The sequence below is a fragment of the Stegodyphus dumicola genome, chromosome 8 (assembly GCF_044657685.1).
Source record: "Stegodyphus dumicola isolate Sdum_Otavi_A_Nest chromosome 8, ASM4465768v1".
In the NCBI taxonomy this organism is placed as follows: domain Eukaryota; kingdom Metazoa; phylum Arthropoda; class Arachnida; order Araneae; family Eresidae; genus Stegodyphus; species Stegodyphus dumicola.
In genome coordinates, this window is record NC_140775.1 from 144,338,250 (window position 1) to 144,356,942 (window position 18,693).

Consider the following 18,693-nt stretch of genomic DNA (forward strand, 5'->3'; position numbering starts at 1 on the left):
TTTACTGTGAAAAAATATTTTTTGACAAAATTAGTTCTTTTATCAATTGATTATTGACAATCTTATTTATAAATATTTCTTTTTCGTTTCTTGTCATATTCTGTTGATAAATTTACCTTTAAAGTTGAATTTTCACATTTTGCAAGAATATTTTCTCTCATTTTTTTTCGTAAAGAAAGAGATATTCTTTCTATTATATTTGTTTAATTAAATATGTAAAACATGCAAGGACTATTTGTCTAAGTAGACATTCCGTCATCTAAGTAAATGGATTCCTTCGTGGAGAACTTTCTAGCGGAAACTGGCTCATATTTACATTGCACATAGGAGAAACCACTAAATCTTGCATGCTGCTAACTCATTAGTTAGGATTCGATATTAGATCAATCTCTGTATTAAGCGCGGAATTTTTATATGCAAGTGCTGAAGAATATATCACCTTCTTTTTATTGTTTAAAATGTGCTTCAAAATGGTCTTCTTGATACGTTTTAAAACCGAAAGCTTATAATCATAATTTACTTTTTAAATGCATTCCTAAAATTTCGCAGCTAATTTGGCACCCCTCTTAGCTGTTCACTTGAGGTAAGTTCCTCATTTGCCTTACCCGTATCCTGTGCTGACAAGAATTGTTGATTCGATGTGTCGTTTTTACTTCCTTCTACGAAGTAAAAAGGAAGTATTGTAATCTCGAAAAGTTTCAGGCAGCATATTTCAACGAAAATATCTATTTTGACCGCCACAAACTTATGTTGATTCAAATCTACAACAATATTTGACAGCCTAATCGTGTAAATTTGGAAAATCGCGTGTTCAAAAAGTTTCCAAAATTTAATATAATTTGAATCACTTGCAGTTGAAATAAGTTCCTTATATTTGCTTGTCTGGTATGCTGCTGTAACTCAATAGTTTCGATTTGGATTTCAGTTGGGTACCAATTAACGTCTTGCAGAGAAACTGAATTATTATGTTTATTCTAATATGTTTATGTGTGTATCTATCAACGAGTTTTATATAGACAATATTATTACTTTTCCAAATTAAAAAAAATTTTTAGAAGTCTTTGCGCGCTACTGTTAAAACTTCGCCGTGCCATTGGTTGGCCATCCCTGGCTTAAAAGGTTAAAAGCCATTGGCTGTATCAAAATGTTTTGCTGATTGTATTGAATTATAATTTTTAGAAAAGAAAAATATTAATGCAAAATTCTCCAAAAGTAACCTTCTCCTTTCAAAAGCAAGCTTAACTTTGTAATTATTTTTTTTAATGTTTTAAAAAACTTATGCTTTTTTGCCAACTTGTTAAATCGTTTAAAATAATTTGTTAAATTTATTTATTATAAAATTATTACGTGTTCCATTTGAATACTGTGATTTTTATGGAACAATAATTTTCAGGATTTTTTAAATGGAGTCGCAATCACCCCTGGTGTAAGAAAATTAAAAAATGAAATTAGTCAAAGAATATCCAATTAAATATATTATTTATTATATTTCACATTCCAATATTTCACATTAGAATTAACTATGAATAGTTCAGTAACCTGTACTATACATAGTAAATGAATTCAGTTTGGGATGTCACCGCGCTGCGTTAGACCTGCCGATTTCCGTGCAAAAAATCTCCCAGTTTTTAAGATTTCAAGGTTGGCATCTATGGATTATAATACTATGTGAATGCAAAAATGCCTGCTAAAAATATTTTTGAAAACGATTTACTGTTACTTTTTTTGGAAATGTACCGAGAAGTTGACATTTGTTGAATACAATGAAAGAGATTCATTTATGAAGTACCCTTCAAGTCCGTAATTACTTATCATTTGCAGTTCACTTGGCTGAAAATTTCCCGAGTTAACCATCTGCGTCTTTTTTTTTCCTGCACACAATATTATTTCCGGGAGGGTGGCAATGAGAATGAATGAATGAATGACTCATTGTTGATCATTTCTTTTGCAGGTCAGACGCAAAAGAGGAAAGCTGAGACCATTGGCGGAGGGAGGGAGGCGACCCCGCCCTCACCATTTTGGCGGCAGAATGAGCGAGATTTGGATACAGTGTTTTTCATGTTGCGTAACCGATGAGCCACCTCCTGTAAGTAGAAACTTCCGGCTTGCTTCCTGTTGCGGAACTTTAGTATCCTCAACAGCTGAAAATAAGTGAAAAATAGCAATCAGAACTCCATTCCTTCTATTAAATACATAGCTATTTGTAGTCCTTTAAACCTTTTACAACTTTTTTTTTTTTTTTTAAATTTATTTCTAGCTCTTTGTTCTGTGCTTAAACATTTTTGGTGATTTTATAGATATATTAAATATTAATTCTACAGCATCCTGCCATTAGTTACAGTTCCTTTCATTTCTTGATTTATTATTGTAATTTTAAAAGAAGCTGGAATTGATTATTTGTTTTTGTTGTTAACTGATCACCTACATGAGCTGAAAATTAGAATCTTTTAACAGTAAACTTTCTGTCAGTACTTTAGTGAAGTAATGTGTATTAATTAATGGAACTTGACTTAATATCATTTACCATTAATTAGTCCCTTTTAACCCTCAGTATTACTTAATTCTGTCACATTTGATTATCAGAAGTTGCTTTTGCTATTTTAGCTTATATATATACTTATACTAAGAAATTTGCTTAAATTTTTATATAAGTTGAATCTTTATGTCATAAAAGGAAATTAAGTTTTGTTGAAAAGGCTTTATCAGGGTTATTTCAAACTTAAATAAATGGAATTCAAGTTAAAAGAAAATTATATAATGCCTTGGGACATTTTAAAATATGAGCTTTTATGATGAGGCATAAAAATCCTTTAGGTGCTCAATGCAGTTAACATTTTAGGAATTTTTTGTATATAAATCAGCTAGGCTTATGAAGCTTTGTATTTATAAAATTTCCACAAAAGTAACGAGGCAAAATAAAAATATGGTTCTGTGCCTTATTATTATATAATGTTTCACTTCTAAAAAACATTCATTAGAAAGAAATTTAGATGCTGCTTGACCAAAATACTTGGCTGCATTTTGCCTGTATAAAATACTTCACTCAGAGATTATTTATTTTTAAAAGTATCTGAAAACAGTAAAATATCATTCCATATCCTGAGTCTTATTTTAAACTTGCATGTATATATATATATATATATTATATATATATTTTCCTCTAATAGTAAATAAATACTGTGAAACACATTTATTATCTTGGATTTTACTTCACTTAATTGATACTTTTAGTAACATTTTGAGTCTAATATAAATGAAGACAGATATTCTAATTATTGGTTAGCTGAACTCAGTTACCCTTTGACTTTTGGAATAAAGAGAATTGATGGCTTCTTTACCAGATGTTCTTATCAGTCATCTGACATGTTTTCATTGTCATGGTTTATTCTACATAAGCTCTAAAATTAAACATTTTAAAAGAAAACTTTAGGGAAACAAGTGTTATTTTATTTGTCACCAGTTTATTGCATCATTAATCTTAAGTTTTATTAAATCTTATTTATCTTTTTTGATTTGGCAACATATTCCTTGAAAAGTACTTATGAAAAGTTTCAGACTTAAAAAAGTAAATTCATTTCACCTGAAGTACAGTCAAAAGTCGTTAATTCGGACACCCATAATCCGGAATGATCTATAATCCAGACCACAAAGCTAAAAACTTTCTGCGTATGTGCCGCGTTGACGCACATGCATATGCGTTTACGCATGCAAGCAAGACCTTTACGACTGCGCATATGCGTGTGGGCAACCGCAGAATACGTTTTCGCATGCATGTTTTATGTATAACGGACGGTATAAGCTAAAATTATCTAATTATCCATTTCAGTTAATGCTGATGATTGTGTTGTTCCTTAATCTTCGAATTGGATATGGCTTATTATTTTTTGCAGACTGTAAGAGCAATTTTATAAAAGTAAACTTGAACTTTCGATTATGTCAAATAGAATTTCCGATGCTGGAGCTCCCAAAGGATCTACAAAACAAAAGTATGTTTCGACGTCCATCAAACAAAAAGTGGAATTGTTTCAAAAAATGGATAAAGACATGAAGAAGGTGACAGAGAGAGAGGTTAGTGAAAACGAAAAAATTTCGATTGACAAGTTACTCGGTATTCTTGGTACAGCAATTATGGGAATTGAACAGCGGAGCTTTGTAACTGAACATGAAATTATGTCTGTTTATAGAATTAAAGAGAAAGTATTATCACATAAAACGTAGCAACTTAAACAACTTACATTGAAAGAAATATTTAATAAAGTAAACAAATAAATATTAAGCTTTTTTTTTTTTTTGTAAATTTTGATACCCTTTAGATCATAATTGTTCTTTATTTCATAAATTACGGTTTAAATTGCGGTTTATGTGCTGTCGGCGAAGTAGATTTAATTAAATCCAATAAGTTTAAATGAAATGCAATAAAAAATAATTATAATTTCGTATTCCGTACAAGGAAGTCATGTGGTGTACACATCAGATTTTTTAATTTATATTTTTCAATTTTTGGCATTATAGCAACTGAAAATGAGAATGTAAAAAATAAGATATCAGCATAAGGAATGAAAAAAATTAAACATGTTAATTAGCACATACATCGGGGGTATACTGAAAAACCTTTCTGTGAAAATGGTTTCAAACAAACTGTGTATGGCATTCGAATAATTCTTTCACTTTGGAAGTTTTGCAAAATAGTGTAAAAAGAAGGGGGAATAGCATTAAAAATGTGTGCTAATACTTCATATCTAGGAAAACAACTTTATCTCTTAAGGAGTTAATGAAAAAAATTATTGTTGAAATAAGTTTCATAACAAGTAAAGTAAACATTTCTAGAGGCTCTCAAATGTAAACAGAAAGTTTGTTTGTTATTTATTTTCAGTTCTTAATCCTGGGACAGTTGTGTGACAAAGAAGTCGACTGTATTTTACATCTGTCACAGTCAAAAAAAATTCCCTTTTATAATTAACATTTTACTTTACTAGCCCAATACATGTTTGAAAATATATGAAGCTTTCTTATTATCTGCATTCCCACTTCTAGCATTGGAAAGAATTGCCTTGTTATGGCATATTTTTTGAGTTTATATGATAGAAGCCAATCTACATGAGCACATATCATGAACCTGTTTATTTGGAGTTACATGCTTTGTATTCACCATTATTGCTGAACATTATTCGCTGGCTGTTAATATTGGCTATGAAATTTTTTCTTTTACTGTTAAAAACTGTTGTTTTCTAAAAGGTGCTTTTTGTTATTACAGTACAAAGTCCATAATCCGGACTCGTCGGGACTTCGGCGATTCCGGATTAAGGGTTTTTTCGGATTATAGATCATCAATTTAAATCTGGTAAGATGGCATGCAGAAATTATACAATTAAAAAATATGAAACTGTACTTTATAAAATTAAGAGCTATTATGTGATCTAAAGGGTGTCAAAATTTGCCAAAAAAAAAAGAAAAAAAAAAAAAGTTTAATATTTATTTGTTTACTTTATTAAACATTTCTTTCAATGTAAGTTGTTTAAGTTGCTTCATTTTTTTTGTGCTAAACGTGCATGCATTACGCATATGCGTTAAAAAAAGGTTTGTGGTTTTGAGGTCCGGATTATAGATCATTCTGGATAATGGACGTCTGGATTACAGACTTTATACTGTATTTATGAACAGAAGCTATCCATAAAATGAAAGTACTTCAACATTAATGTAAAAAATAATTCACTTTGATTGAATGCTAATGCATATCATTGAAATTGTCTATGTTGCTAATTTAATTGTAAGAGTAACATTTTGTACAAAAGTATAAAATTAAACAGCCTTAATTTGTAATACATTTCTGCATTGTGGATTGATAAAAGAATATTTGTGTGAACTAAATTATACGACACTTATATAAAATAATTATTTTAACACTAATTTTGAATTTTAAATTATCTATTTATTTCCTAGAAGAGGCGGCATAGAATTGACAGATCTATGATCGGTAGCCCTACTAATTTCAGGCATACTGCTCACGTAGGATCAGGAGATATGAATGTCCATGTAGGTAGCAATTGTGTATTAACTGAGGTGTTGTTGTTTTTGAAATGTAAATTTTTATTTTTCATGCTAAATGTTAAAGTTTGATGTGGGGTGTTTTTTTTTTTTTTTTTTTTAAGTATTTAATACCTGTTTGTATATAAGGCATATGTTTTATTATGCTATACGTGTAAATCATTCATTGGGCATATACTATCTGTTTCAGCACTAAATATATTTGTATGCTTTGACTTATCTGTACTAGTTTTATTAATGAATATTTAATTATACACAGTATAGTTTTGTTTTCCCTCTTTAATACAATTGGTTAAGATTTTGATACTGAGTTAAAATGTTATCTCTCCAAAAATTTGATGAATGCTATTAGAAACATGAGCAATTAAGCTTTAAATGTAATTTATTATATTGTTACGTTTGTTTTCTTATGTATGGTACATAAGGTGTTCATGGCTTTGGAGTGAATAATGACAATAGCACTTGATGGAGAATGGAAACACGCTTTATTAGCTTTATTATTCAAGATAGCTCGAATAACATGTTTACAGTCATCGAAGATCTACTGTAAATACTCTGAAATGATCAGCGACACAGCCTTCGGGTTATTAGGCTATTACGGTGATGACAGCTTCACGGCAAAGTACCAGAGTACAGCTCTTGACTCTGCTCGGTCGTTCTCGAAATCCTCTCTACTTTGGAGACTCTCCACATTGTAACTCGCGATGCACTCGACGATACACTAGAGCAGTAGTCGTCAACCGTTAGAACTTCACGGACCGCTACATATATAATTTTAAATTTGGCAGACCACTAAGACGAATTAAAAAAGGTAAATACATTTATATAATAATAAGCAAACTACACGTATTTTGTTCACATTGAAAAATTGCATGAAAAGTACAAAAATCTTACCTTCTTGTACAGAAAGCTTCACATTTCTATATCACTGAAAAGGAACTTCGCAAAAAGCAAGAACAAATCAGCAAAAGCAAAGCAATATCAATAAACTGATAGTGTTATTTTGCCAACTTTTAATTATTGTAAACATAATAGTCATCCCTTACTCAGCAATGGAGCCATCAATCAGTCAACAGTTGGACAAAACAAAAATGGAAACTTCCATTGATGCAATTATAAACAAGAATGCAGATGGTTGTCATAAAAATCCATCAAGTTTCCTATTGACATGGAGAAAAACTGTGTTATTAACAACTACAGTAGCATATGTTTGTAATTCAAAAGGAAAGAGAATTCCAGTTCGCGCTACTATTGTTAACAGCAGCATATCCATGGTTGCCAACTCTCACTTTCAAAATTCAGAAGGAATTTTGCTAAAAGTAGTAGCTAAATTTTTTTAATAAAAGTATAATTTATATTAGGTTTTGTTACTCATCATTTTTTAAACTGAATCTTCATAAAAATATAAATAATGTCTCAATTTTTCTGTGGACCAGCAAAAAGTTATTACGGACCGCCAGTTGGCGACCGCTGCACTAGATTACAGCTTTTGATTCCTTGGTTCACTCATTCCCGGAGCTCAACACACTCTAAGATCAAACTTGACGATGCACTAACTTGCAATACACTAAGAGACTCTTTTGGTGCACTTGACGACCAACTCAGCACTCACCGACTGACTATCAACTCCATGGACTCTAATTAACTAAATGACTGACTCTCCGCATACCAGCAGAGTTTATATAGCTTTTGGCTTGTGTTCGAGAACATTCTGGGCTAAACCAGTAAGAATTCGTTCCAGAAGGTTCTCCATCCGTTTATGGCATATCGGCAATTTTGTCACCAAATATCACCGAATGGACGATTTCTCACAAAATGTGGCAACCCTGTCTTCTCTTGCCATTTTGTGGCAACTCTAAACATGCTTTGCTGGGAAGCTATCTTACGTGGCTTGGGCATTTCATAACAATATTATTTTAAATAGCTTATATAAGTGGAAATCATGCTTGCAATACATAAATTTATTAGTAATATGCAATTTTTATGTTTAGTCTTTGTAGTATGAAATTTGAACTTTGTTGCACTGTTTTTGTTGCAGAAGATAAATTGAGTGTACTCAACTAAGCTAGTTAATTAATTAGGTAAAAAATGTGAGAGCCATCTGTTTTGCATACTTAATTGTTTGAATTAATTATATAAATAATTTATTAATAGTTAAAAACTGTAAACAACAGCCAGATCTCATTTAACATTGTAGTTATTTAATTGTTAAAAATTTGTGTATTTAATATTCCTGTTGATACGTATAAGCATTGTATATTTCTTTCAAGAAATGCAAGATATCCTTTTCTATTTGTTATAAACCAATTGTAGTCATTGACTTGTATTATGTCATCATAATACTTTTTTGGGGGGAAGCATTTTGTCTGGCCTAACTTTGTATTAATTCCATTTATTTTTATCTTGAATAATAAAATTTCATTTTATAGCTCAATTCCCTTCAGCACCAGATGGCTTCAAAGGGTGGATATGAATATGCTATTCCTGTGAATGTTCAAATACCTGTTGTAGATGTAAAAAATTAAGGTGAGTTTAATTTAAATTTTCTGGTTAATTTTGTTGTAACTAAAAAATAAAAATTTACAAAGTTTGAATAGTGCATTGGAGTTCAATCCCCCTTTTTTCAAACAAGATATGGCAGTGCCGTTGTACAAACAGTTCTGTAGGTTTGATTGAGGAAATATGTAGAATTTAATAGTGTAGGTTTAATTGTGTAGAAATCACTTTTTGTGTATTTGGGTTTGTTAATAATTAACTTGAAAGACATGAAATGCAGCTATGTACCTTGTTTCCTGAGGAGAATACAGTCCAAGTTATTTTTTGTGGGTTAGAGCAGATATAAACAATGAATATTAGTTGAAGTAGATAACCAGAATTTTATTAAAGGTGTGTTTATTATAGTATGTTAAGTCACATCATAATTATTACAAAATATAGCTTTCATCTCTCTATACTCTTTTTGATTGTTTCCCTGTGTCATGTATCAGTAAGTTCCACATAAGCCATCCATATGGAAGTATGGCAAGTAATACTTATATGTGAATGACTTATTGCAATGGATATTATTGTATAGAATTATTTTTATTTTATTAATATGCAAAATCTATTCTGAAGGATTTATTATGTACATTCAGCAAAAATAAATGTGAGAAAAATCACAGGCTGAGGTTGTATTAAAACTAAATTTTGATAAATATAAATATTTGAAGTTTTAAAATTCTTATAAACAGTATTTTAAAACTAATACTTCAAATTAAGATTTTCTTGACGCAGATTCTTTTTATAAATTTACATTCAAAAACTTAATATGCATAGCTATCTTTAGCAATATTTGAGTATGGTCCCACAGAATTTCTCTTGATATCTTGAATAGAAGCAGTCATTCCAAAGCTATTTATTTAGTCATGTTGTCTTTTTTAAGCATGCTGTGTGTGTGTGTTGTGTATAGAACTTCTGATAGTGATCATGGCTACTGAATAACTAATTTTGAAAGACTATTTTTGAGAATATAAACAGATTTCTGTATTGAATATCAGCTCTCTAAAGCAACAGTCTCTGAAAAAGATCAAAATTATATCTGGAACTATAGGCAGGGTCCAGTTTACAAAACTGAGCAAAATCTGTTACAGTGGCCCTTTCTCCTTCCTACTCCCATCTAATATTTTTCATTGAAGTAAATGTCACTGTAAATTATATTTCATGAAGGAACTTAAAGTTAAATCTTCCAATTACCTCATCAAAAGTTTAAATTTATATCAGTTTATAAGGTATTTCTCCCACCTTCCTAGCGTGATGTAGTGGGTCAGCACACTGAGCCAGTATTTCAGGGGTCCGTGTTTCGTTTCCGGGCGAAGCCAGTAGCTAATTTTTCATGTTTTCTGCTTCCAAAAAATACCTTATGTCTCTACAGTGGCAGCCGAACTAAGAGGGTGTTGGATGATGATTCTCCTCAACCAGGATTTGGCGATTGGGCCCCTAAAAACCCCAGTCGCCCTTTAAAAGGGGGAGTATATAAAAATATAAGGTATTTCCCTCACCTTTTTAGTATGCCTTCGTGGTGTAGCGGTTCTGCACGCTGGGCCGGGGTTCGATTCCCGTCGAAGGTGATTGCTCATTTTTTCATCTTTCCTGCTACCAAAAATATACCTAATGTCTCTACAAGTTTATGTAACATTTAGTTTCATTTTAATCTGATCTTTCTCAAGGTCAATAGAGAGCAAGGTGCTGTCTGACACTCTTGACTACGTATTGCATACAACAGTGATGACCATACAAGTTAGCATAAAATACATTTTGAAGTTTTACTAAAAGATATCACTAGTCAACAAGATGAGAGACAAAGGCCCTAGTGGCTGATTTTAAAATAAATGAAACTATACTAAAAAGTTTAGCATTTTATTTCTGTTTTAGATCACATTTTTAAAAACCCACAATTGAAAAAATATATAAAATTTGATGTATTTTAAATACTTTTGGAGGTTTGGAGCACTGGTCTCGCAGAAGTAAGTCCTCAATCATAGTATTTCATCATGGAGAGATTTCACTGTCATTTTGTTTTTACTGTTATTAACTTGGAGATTCTCAGCCAGGGAGAATGAAATTTGATTTACCTGTTGTACACTTTTATTTGCCTGTTAAGGATTTAGTTTTAGTATATCAATATAAAAAAAACTACTTTTCAAGTTTTGACATTTAGCAACATTTTCTATACATTTTCTTGTTTACTTTACAAAACATGTAAGAAAAAAAATCTTAAATTTAAATGTGTATGTGTTTTTTTCAAGTTTTAGAAAGGAAGGGGGTGATCATCTAGGAATGGTAAAGTGCTGCATGGGGCAAAAAATGGCTGAGAGAGGCTTTGTTAACTGAATAACTTCTTGTGTTACCATATTAGATTATATATATATATGTTAGATTTTTAAAAAAATATATGAAAGCAAATTTCTAATTTTAATTGGCAAAAGCTCTTTATATTCTTTTTTTTTTTTCTTTTTTTGCTTACTACGTGCTCCGCCCTTAGGCACTACACGGAAAGGGAGGAATGCCCCGTGGAGGTCTTTTTAAGGGAAACTGGCTTGTATCCACATTACACATGGGGAAAACCACAAAAGCGCCCATGCAGCCAGCCCGTTTGGCAGGACTCGAACTCCGGACCGAACTACCAGTGTTCAGTGGCTTTTACCGCTCGGCCGCTGGTGGGCTAAAGCTCCTTATATTCTTCACTTTAATTTGGGTTTCCCCCTTCTGTCCTAAAAATAGTAACTATTTATGAAAAATGAATCTAAACTGCATCTTATGATGTTATGTAACATTAGAATGTTGATACTTTTTAGCCAGTTACTGTACAAGATTTCAATTGAAACCAAAATTTTTGGATACTTTCCCAACCCTCTTCTGAATGTGTCGTGCTTTTCCCACATGTTTGCTTCAAACTAACATGCCTATCTTAGTTCCCTATATCATCCATTGACTGAGGATGTGCTAAGCTTCCAAAACTGTGGGGGTACATTTTGCGTGTATGTAAATCAGAATATGCATCTCAAGAATTACCTTGTCCAGAAATAAAATTATATTGAGTCTGTGGCAGCTTAGGGATTATTTAAATGGAGGTTCACAAAACAAATTTTAAAAACTAAATGTGCAGATACCACATAACTTACAAGTTAAAACACATTTGCGTTTTCACAAGTTAAAGGAAAATAGGGCATTTAAAAGGAAACAAATTCGCATAAGTTAAAAAAAAAAAAAAAAAAAAATATTTCTTAGAATTGAATGTAATAAAACCATAATATTGCTTATAGTGTAGTTTTTAGTTTGATTACAAAATAGTCAAGCATGATTTTTGTAAATTATATCCACTTGTCTTGTGTGTATGTCTCTCTCTCTCTTCTTCTTTTCCCCGTTTTTTTAATAGATAAATTAATAATGTTTTTGCTGGACTTAGGTATGTCATTTATCGTGCTTTTTTCAAGTGAGAGACACTTAGTCTGTTCTCGCTCATAGTGCTTCTTAAACATTTCTTACTCATTTTAGAGTTATCTAAAATCTAAACCGAAAACGTACTTCATGAGTTGTATTCTGTAATAAATTGTCGAACACTAATGGCAGCAGTCATATCTCTGGAATCCGATCTGTAAATTACTGCTAGTTCAGTTTTCAGCTCATGCTTGTATAACATCGAATATACATCAAATATTTTGTCTAGAACCTGAGTTGGAAACTTTTTCTCCCCTGCTAGAATTTTTTAGCTTCAAGGAGAGAAACAGCAGAGTAGTGAGAAATAAAACAAAATCTCTCTTTTATTTGATTTGTGATGACATCGCATATGTCTTTAGCTACTACAGTTCTACTTATGCGAATATTTTCAGTCTCTTCGTTTTTTTTTAAAGTTCCGCATGATTCTGATATCTCTAGTGTTTATCTGAAGCTGGTTAAATAGACATTGACATGTTTAGATTTTGGCTGTTTTTTCCATGCATTCATTCAACTGTTCCCTATATTCGTACACTGTATTGATAGTTCGACTCTTAAAATTCCATCTAGTAGCTGAACCATGAGTATCCTTTTCTAACAATTTCATCTAGAATAGCAATTCTCTGTAGCGAGTTAATGAAAAGTTAGTAATGTCAGTTAGGTTGGGGAAAAATACTCGAACTTCCTGATTCTGTCTGTTTGCTTGCCTAACAATCAATTTGAGCTGATGTGCAATCAACAATCAATGCAAATGTTATGCATTCTTGCAGGTACATCGAATAAACGCTTGAACACCAGCGTGATACCACTCATCAGACTTGTAGTATCATAGCTCTGCTATACTATTTTATCGTGTTTGTCTTCTAATTTTTCCAAAATTGCTTGGATACATTAATCTGTAAATATTGCATCATGGCCAGGTGGATTCGTAAATTCCCATAATCTTTCAGCAGTTTTCCATTGCTTAAAACATATCGAAAAATAACAGCCAATTGGAAAATGAATGACACATCAGTAGTTTCACCTGTTATTATTGAATCAAAACTTGCTTGTGAGATCTCATTTTTTATGTGGCTCTAAAAAACAGTGAGCATGCAGTCCAATAAATCATTTTGAATTTCTTTTGACTTTTGATTTTGAATTTCTTTTGTTTTAAAAACAGTTGTCTTTAAGAGATATATCAAGTTCTACTGAGAAGTGGATAAGACCTCTGAAAACTTCCGGATTTAATGAATGCTCGCCATCATCATGTCTTCGAAGTGCAAGCTCAGTTGCAGAGCAAAACAAAATGCAATCAATAATTTTTGTTTGAATTTAAAAATTTTTGGCAACCTTTGAATTGTGTCTTGTAACATTTAACCTCAGCACACGTGCATCACTTCGCTACATTAGTACACGTGCGGGACAAATTTTACCCCAGTGTTTGTTTCTCGGAGTTCACACGCCAACATATAAATACATGCATTTTCTTTGTTTTAAATGAATGTATAAATGACTAATAGCTTTGTGAATTCTGTTAAACCTTTTTTTCTACTTTTAATTCGAGATGATCTTTCTTACTTTAAGTTATACAAACATTTCCATACTGGTTATCTAAAGTAAGCCATAAAAATCGAAATTTACTAATATAAGATACATGTATGATTTCTTATATTAGGCAAATCAGTTTTCATATGTACATATTTTTTAAACATAAGTGTTTATTATAAAGAGTGGTTTGATAAAGCACTAGAGGAATATGAAAAGGCTGCATTCTTACTAGCTTTTTTCCTTAAAACTCAATATAATGTCATACAATTATTCATATCAAATAATAGATTCTAAATATGAATATTAAAAAATATAAATAACACATAGGTATTCCGCCTCCCACCTGAGGTTAATTATTCAGATTATATCGTTTTGAACAATCCTCACATAGTGTGACAACATATTTTTACAAACTATTTCTTAAGGTGAAGGTCTGCTGTATCTTCTGTTCCTGCCAACCTTACTCCAGTTTTGAGTTCTTTCGAGAGAGACAGAAATGCAGCTCTTTTTTAGGATGTTCTTTTACAAGCTCTAATGCTAAATCTTTGAGAAAAGCTCTTCAGTTCATATTGACTTGGTCGTTATTTGATCGATTAATAATAAAAGCATTTATACCTGCAATGTTAAATAGTCCGAAAAATACCGTTAGAGGCCAGCAGCGGCATTTTCTTGAAACAGACCAAGTTCCACATAACTCGTCAACACTATAAACATCACCTTTTGTAGAGTTGAAAAAAGTTATCATTTTGAGCTTGAGCTGCTCTTTAGACAGTAGATCGATTTGATTATCCTTATGCATGGATGATAGAACAAGAACCGATTTACTCTTTTTTGGAGCATATGTAGTAAGAGTTAACCTTTTAACTGTCATGGCCGAGATTATCTCGGGCACAGCACTGGTGTTCGAAAATGTCACGTCCGAGTATTTCTCGGGGTAATTTTTTTTTCTGAGTGCATCGTATTGTTATACCCGAATATATATCGGGAGACGTTTATTTCGGCTTCATCTCTTTGTCAAACCCGACTGTATCTCGGGAAAATTTAATATGCGCTCAATAAATCATCAAAATAACTTGACAGTTAAAGGGTTAATTCTTTACCTCTGAACCCAAAATGCAAAGAGTACAGAAGCCTGTTTTATTTGACAGAAATTCTGGAATTTCACGCTTATATTTTCAAAGTGTCCCAAAACATGTCAATTTGTGCTTTTTCAATAATTCATTGACCAAAGGAATGCTCATGTACCGATTGTCCATATTTATATTTTTTTCAGTGCCACGTATGGGTGCAATAAGTCTTTGTACTACATCCAATACATTTGATTGTCTATATAGTCCAACAGGCTGCTGATCTGCATAAATTTCTAGGTTGTATGCATAAAATGTATGAGAATAGCATAAAGCAAAAGTTTTTATTCCATATTTTGGAAGCTTACTTTTTATATATTGTCTGAATTGACACCTTTTTCGAAAGGGTTCTAAATTTTCGTCTATAGTATAATATTCAGATAAAGAATATACTTTTCGTATGTTTTTGATAAGTATTTCAAAAACATTTCTAATAAGTGCAAGTCTAGCCGTCATCTTTCGCTCTGCTCGTAAATTTATGTCGTCAAACCTAATACACTTCAACAGGAAGTGGAATCGGTTGATAGACATTATTTGAAAAACAGTTATTCCACTTCCGTCAGCTGACCACAAATCTTTGTTTTGAGAAGCACTGCTCTTAGCACTCCAGCGTAATATAATAGGAAAAATAATGCCTTCAATTCAGCTAAGTTTGTCTCTTGCACATCACGTTCTCTAGAGAATTTGTTTCTTATTGATGAAATGTAAATGTTTGTTGATTTCAAATCTTCCATTATTTCTTCATAAAAAATTTGCAATAAACATTCAGTTGGATTTTTCAAATTGCTAAAGCTTTTCTTGTCATCATATAAATGTATCACTATATTGTACGAACGTGTTCAAACATTTTTCAAGGGTAATTTTCAAACATAAAAATCATCTGATCTCAAAGAAGATATGCTCCCTAAATCATGTGAATCATCATATTACTGGTCAGAATCAGTTTCGTGATCACTTTCAGAAATATTATCACACTCAGAATCGGAATCTTTAATTTTGCTATTAGTTTCAACACTAACGAGAAGAACCCGCAGTCGCTACTGTTCTCGCTCGTATGCACTCATCTCAATGAATGTCTCTCTAGAAGTGAAGCGTTAGTACACGCGTGGGGTAGCTACAATCCCATTACACATTCCTTCCCCCAAAACACAAAATCCCAAGGACACAGGAAAAATTCCTCTGGATGACCCTTCCTAACCTTGATCTTGAAAGGTACATGAAGTATTAGAAAGGTCATGTATGACCTTCCCTTATTTCCTAAGAAAAGACTACACGTGGGGTGGATTTTACTCCAGCACGTGTGCTAACGGGTTAAATGGAGTGCACTGTCAAGTTGCTGGTGAATATCCACCTTTCCTAGCTCTGTTTTAACATGGAGTGTAAATGTGATTGTAAGTATTCATGGTTTTATTTTCAAAGTTAAATGTGATAATCAGCAATGCTGTAACTCAGCCAATTTGAATCCCCATTCTGTTTTGCAGACAGGAGACGGGGGAAACAAAACAGTTGTTAGATTTGCATGCATGTATCCATGCCTTCTAGCTGCATCTGTGACTGAGTGGTTAAGACTATCAAATACTGTGAGTTTTGTCTCGGGCAAATGGATAGTCTGTATGATTGGTTTTCCAATGTATAATGTGATTACGAGCTCTCTCCCTTTAGGCCCGATGTGTTTTGCCATATTAATGTAGTTGACTTTCATGACTTAAATTGTGTTATCTGAATTTAGATCTTTTGGGTGTCTTTTATGCAATAATTTTGTCTACTCATTCATTTTTGATTAATTTGTTTTATGAGAAATATTAGCTTCTTCCTTTTTTTTAATCCCAGAAGTGCTATTAATTTTGTTTTGGTATTTTGCATTGAGAAATTTAAATGTCCGTTTCACCTTTCAAATTGTTGCCATCAAATATTATCCCCCTGTGTTATATTTAAAGAAATTAAATAATGAAGAATCTGCATAAATGTATGTATATTTCTCGCATTGTGATAATGGGACCTAGAGCCATCAAATTTTGAATAACGTAATCCTCCACCGAATGTAATCACCAGGAAGCCCTAACTTGGAATTTGTTTTATTATCGATTTGATATTTTGTAATACTTTAACAATTTTTTTATTAACAAACTCAACAATTTCAAAGCGAGCTATAGCAACACTGTATGGAGGGGAGGGGAACATTTTTATTTCCAGCGTCCGTGAGACTGCATCAGAAATTCTAAAGATATGCTCATTTTAAAATTATTTTGTGATATTGCTGTTGAATTGAATTTTATGGATTAAGTGTAAAGAACATGATATTTAATAAATAAAAGTAACGCACAAAACATTAAAAAAAGGCCCCTTTGGGCATAATATAAAATCTGAAAACTTTCAGTTTTTTTTTTGGGGGGGGGGGTAATAAATCATACCAAAAACTGAATAACTAGTCAATTAACTGAAAGTGATATAGTAAATACTATTTAGTCATATTAACATGTCTGTTTAATACGTTTAATTTTTTTATATATTACTTACTTACTAGACTGCTTTTTTAAAAAATTCAATGCAGTCAATAGCTCAATGTTTTATGTGTTTAATATTTGTGTTAACCATACCAAATATGTCCTTAGGACCAAAATATTATATAAAAATGTACAAATGTAGATGTAACCAGTTATTTCCATCATTGTAATGATTTGAGATAACTATATGTATTTTTCTGCTTAAGTGACTACTGTTAAGCTGAAGCCTCAAAATAAATGTGGTATTTTGGACTGGATAGTTTAAAATGGTATGTTCATTATACCTAGAAGATTTCTTATTGTTTAAAATCGTATTAGAAAAACTAGATAGCAGCACTAGCTTGTTTTATAATCAGTTTGATATCTAGTTTTTCTGTTAAAATTGATAATAGACTATCAGGAACATCTTTGAGCACATAGATGGCTTTTTTAATTTCTTATAAAGATGTGACTGAAAGCCTTCTTTGCAATATTGGTATCTGAAGTAAGTGAATTTTTTGACAGTGTAAATAATGACAACAGTGATGGAGCTGTGTTTTTATCTGGACATGCATGGTATGAAATTTTACCTTGATGTCTTAAAGCATTTGCATAGATAGTGTTTAAATGTGACAGTTATCATTGCAAGAAGATTTCTTGGAGCTTTAGATCTCAGTTGGAAAACTAGCTGACAGTAGTAGCTTGTTTTATGATCAGCTAGTCCTGTTATCTAGTTTTCTTGTTAAGATCAATTATAATAGAATATCAGCTGCATCATTCTACGCATAGATGGTTTTTTGATTTATTATAAAGATGTGATTACAAGCCTTTTTGGACGATAACTGCAATATTGATGTATCTGGCAATGCTGTGAAGTAAGTGAATTTTTTTGACACTACAAATGATGTCAGAAGTAATGGAGCTGTTTTTTTATCTGGACATGCATACTATAAATTTTGCCTGTTTTGAAGCCTCAAAGAATTGCATACAGAATAATTTAAATGCAATGTTTATCATACCCAGAAGATTTCCTGGAGCTGTAGATCCTACTAAGAAAACTAGATGGCAACACTCACTTGTTTAATGATCAGCTAGTCTTACTATCTAGTCTTCCTGTTAGGATCAGTTGTTACAGAATATCAGCAGCATGTTGAGCACACAGGTGTTTTTTTTTTTTTTTTTTTTTTTTTTTTTTTTTCTATTTTTTATGAAGATGTAATTATGCTTTTTGGGGTAATAAATAAATTATTGGTGATCTGACTGTGACTGGTGAACTAAATAAATTTTAATTTGGGCAATACGAATTATAACTGTGATGGAAACATTTTTAACCTGGACATACATGAAATTTTATCTGCTGCTCTTCTGTATTTTAGATCTCTGGGAACACCTAAAGTAAATTTCAATTTTAATCCAACTTACTTTGTATATTTTAGAGTAATTTGTATATTTTAGAGTAATTTGTGAATGATGATTCTAGCTATCTGAAATGTTTTCAGAATTAATATGTATTTTGAATAATGTCAGAAAATTAG

At 31.7% G+C, this 18,693-nt stretch overlaps 1 protein-coding gene across 2 annotated transcripts in view; it reads left to right on the forward strand.

Moving 5' to 3' along the window:
* The window catches only part of Spec2 (CDC42 small effector protein Spec2), a 103,117-nt gene that overhangs the window by 74,126 nt on the left and 10,298 nt on the right, over positions 1-18,693 (forward strand). Inside the window, exons 2-4 of one of the 2 annotated variants that reach the window (XM_085822537.1) lie at positions 1,952-2,086; positions 5,944-6,033; positions 8,475-8,571. In XM_085822537.1, coding sequence (XP_085678663.1) covers positions 2,030-2,086; positions 5,944-6,033; positions 8,475-8,570 — 243 coding nt within the window. In that variant the 5' untranslated portion in view covers positions 1,952-2,029 and the 3' untranslated portion in view covers position 8,571. Of the gene's footprint in view, positions 1-1,951; positions 2,087-5,940; positions 6,034-8,474; positions 8,572-18,693 lie in introns of both variants that reach the window. The other variant, XM_035360799.2, reaches the window with a different exon arrangement.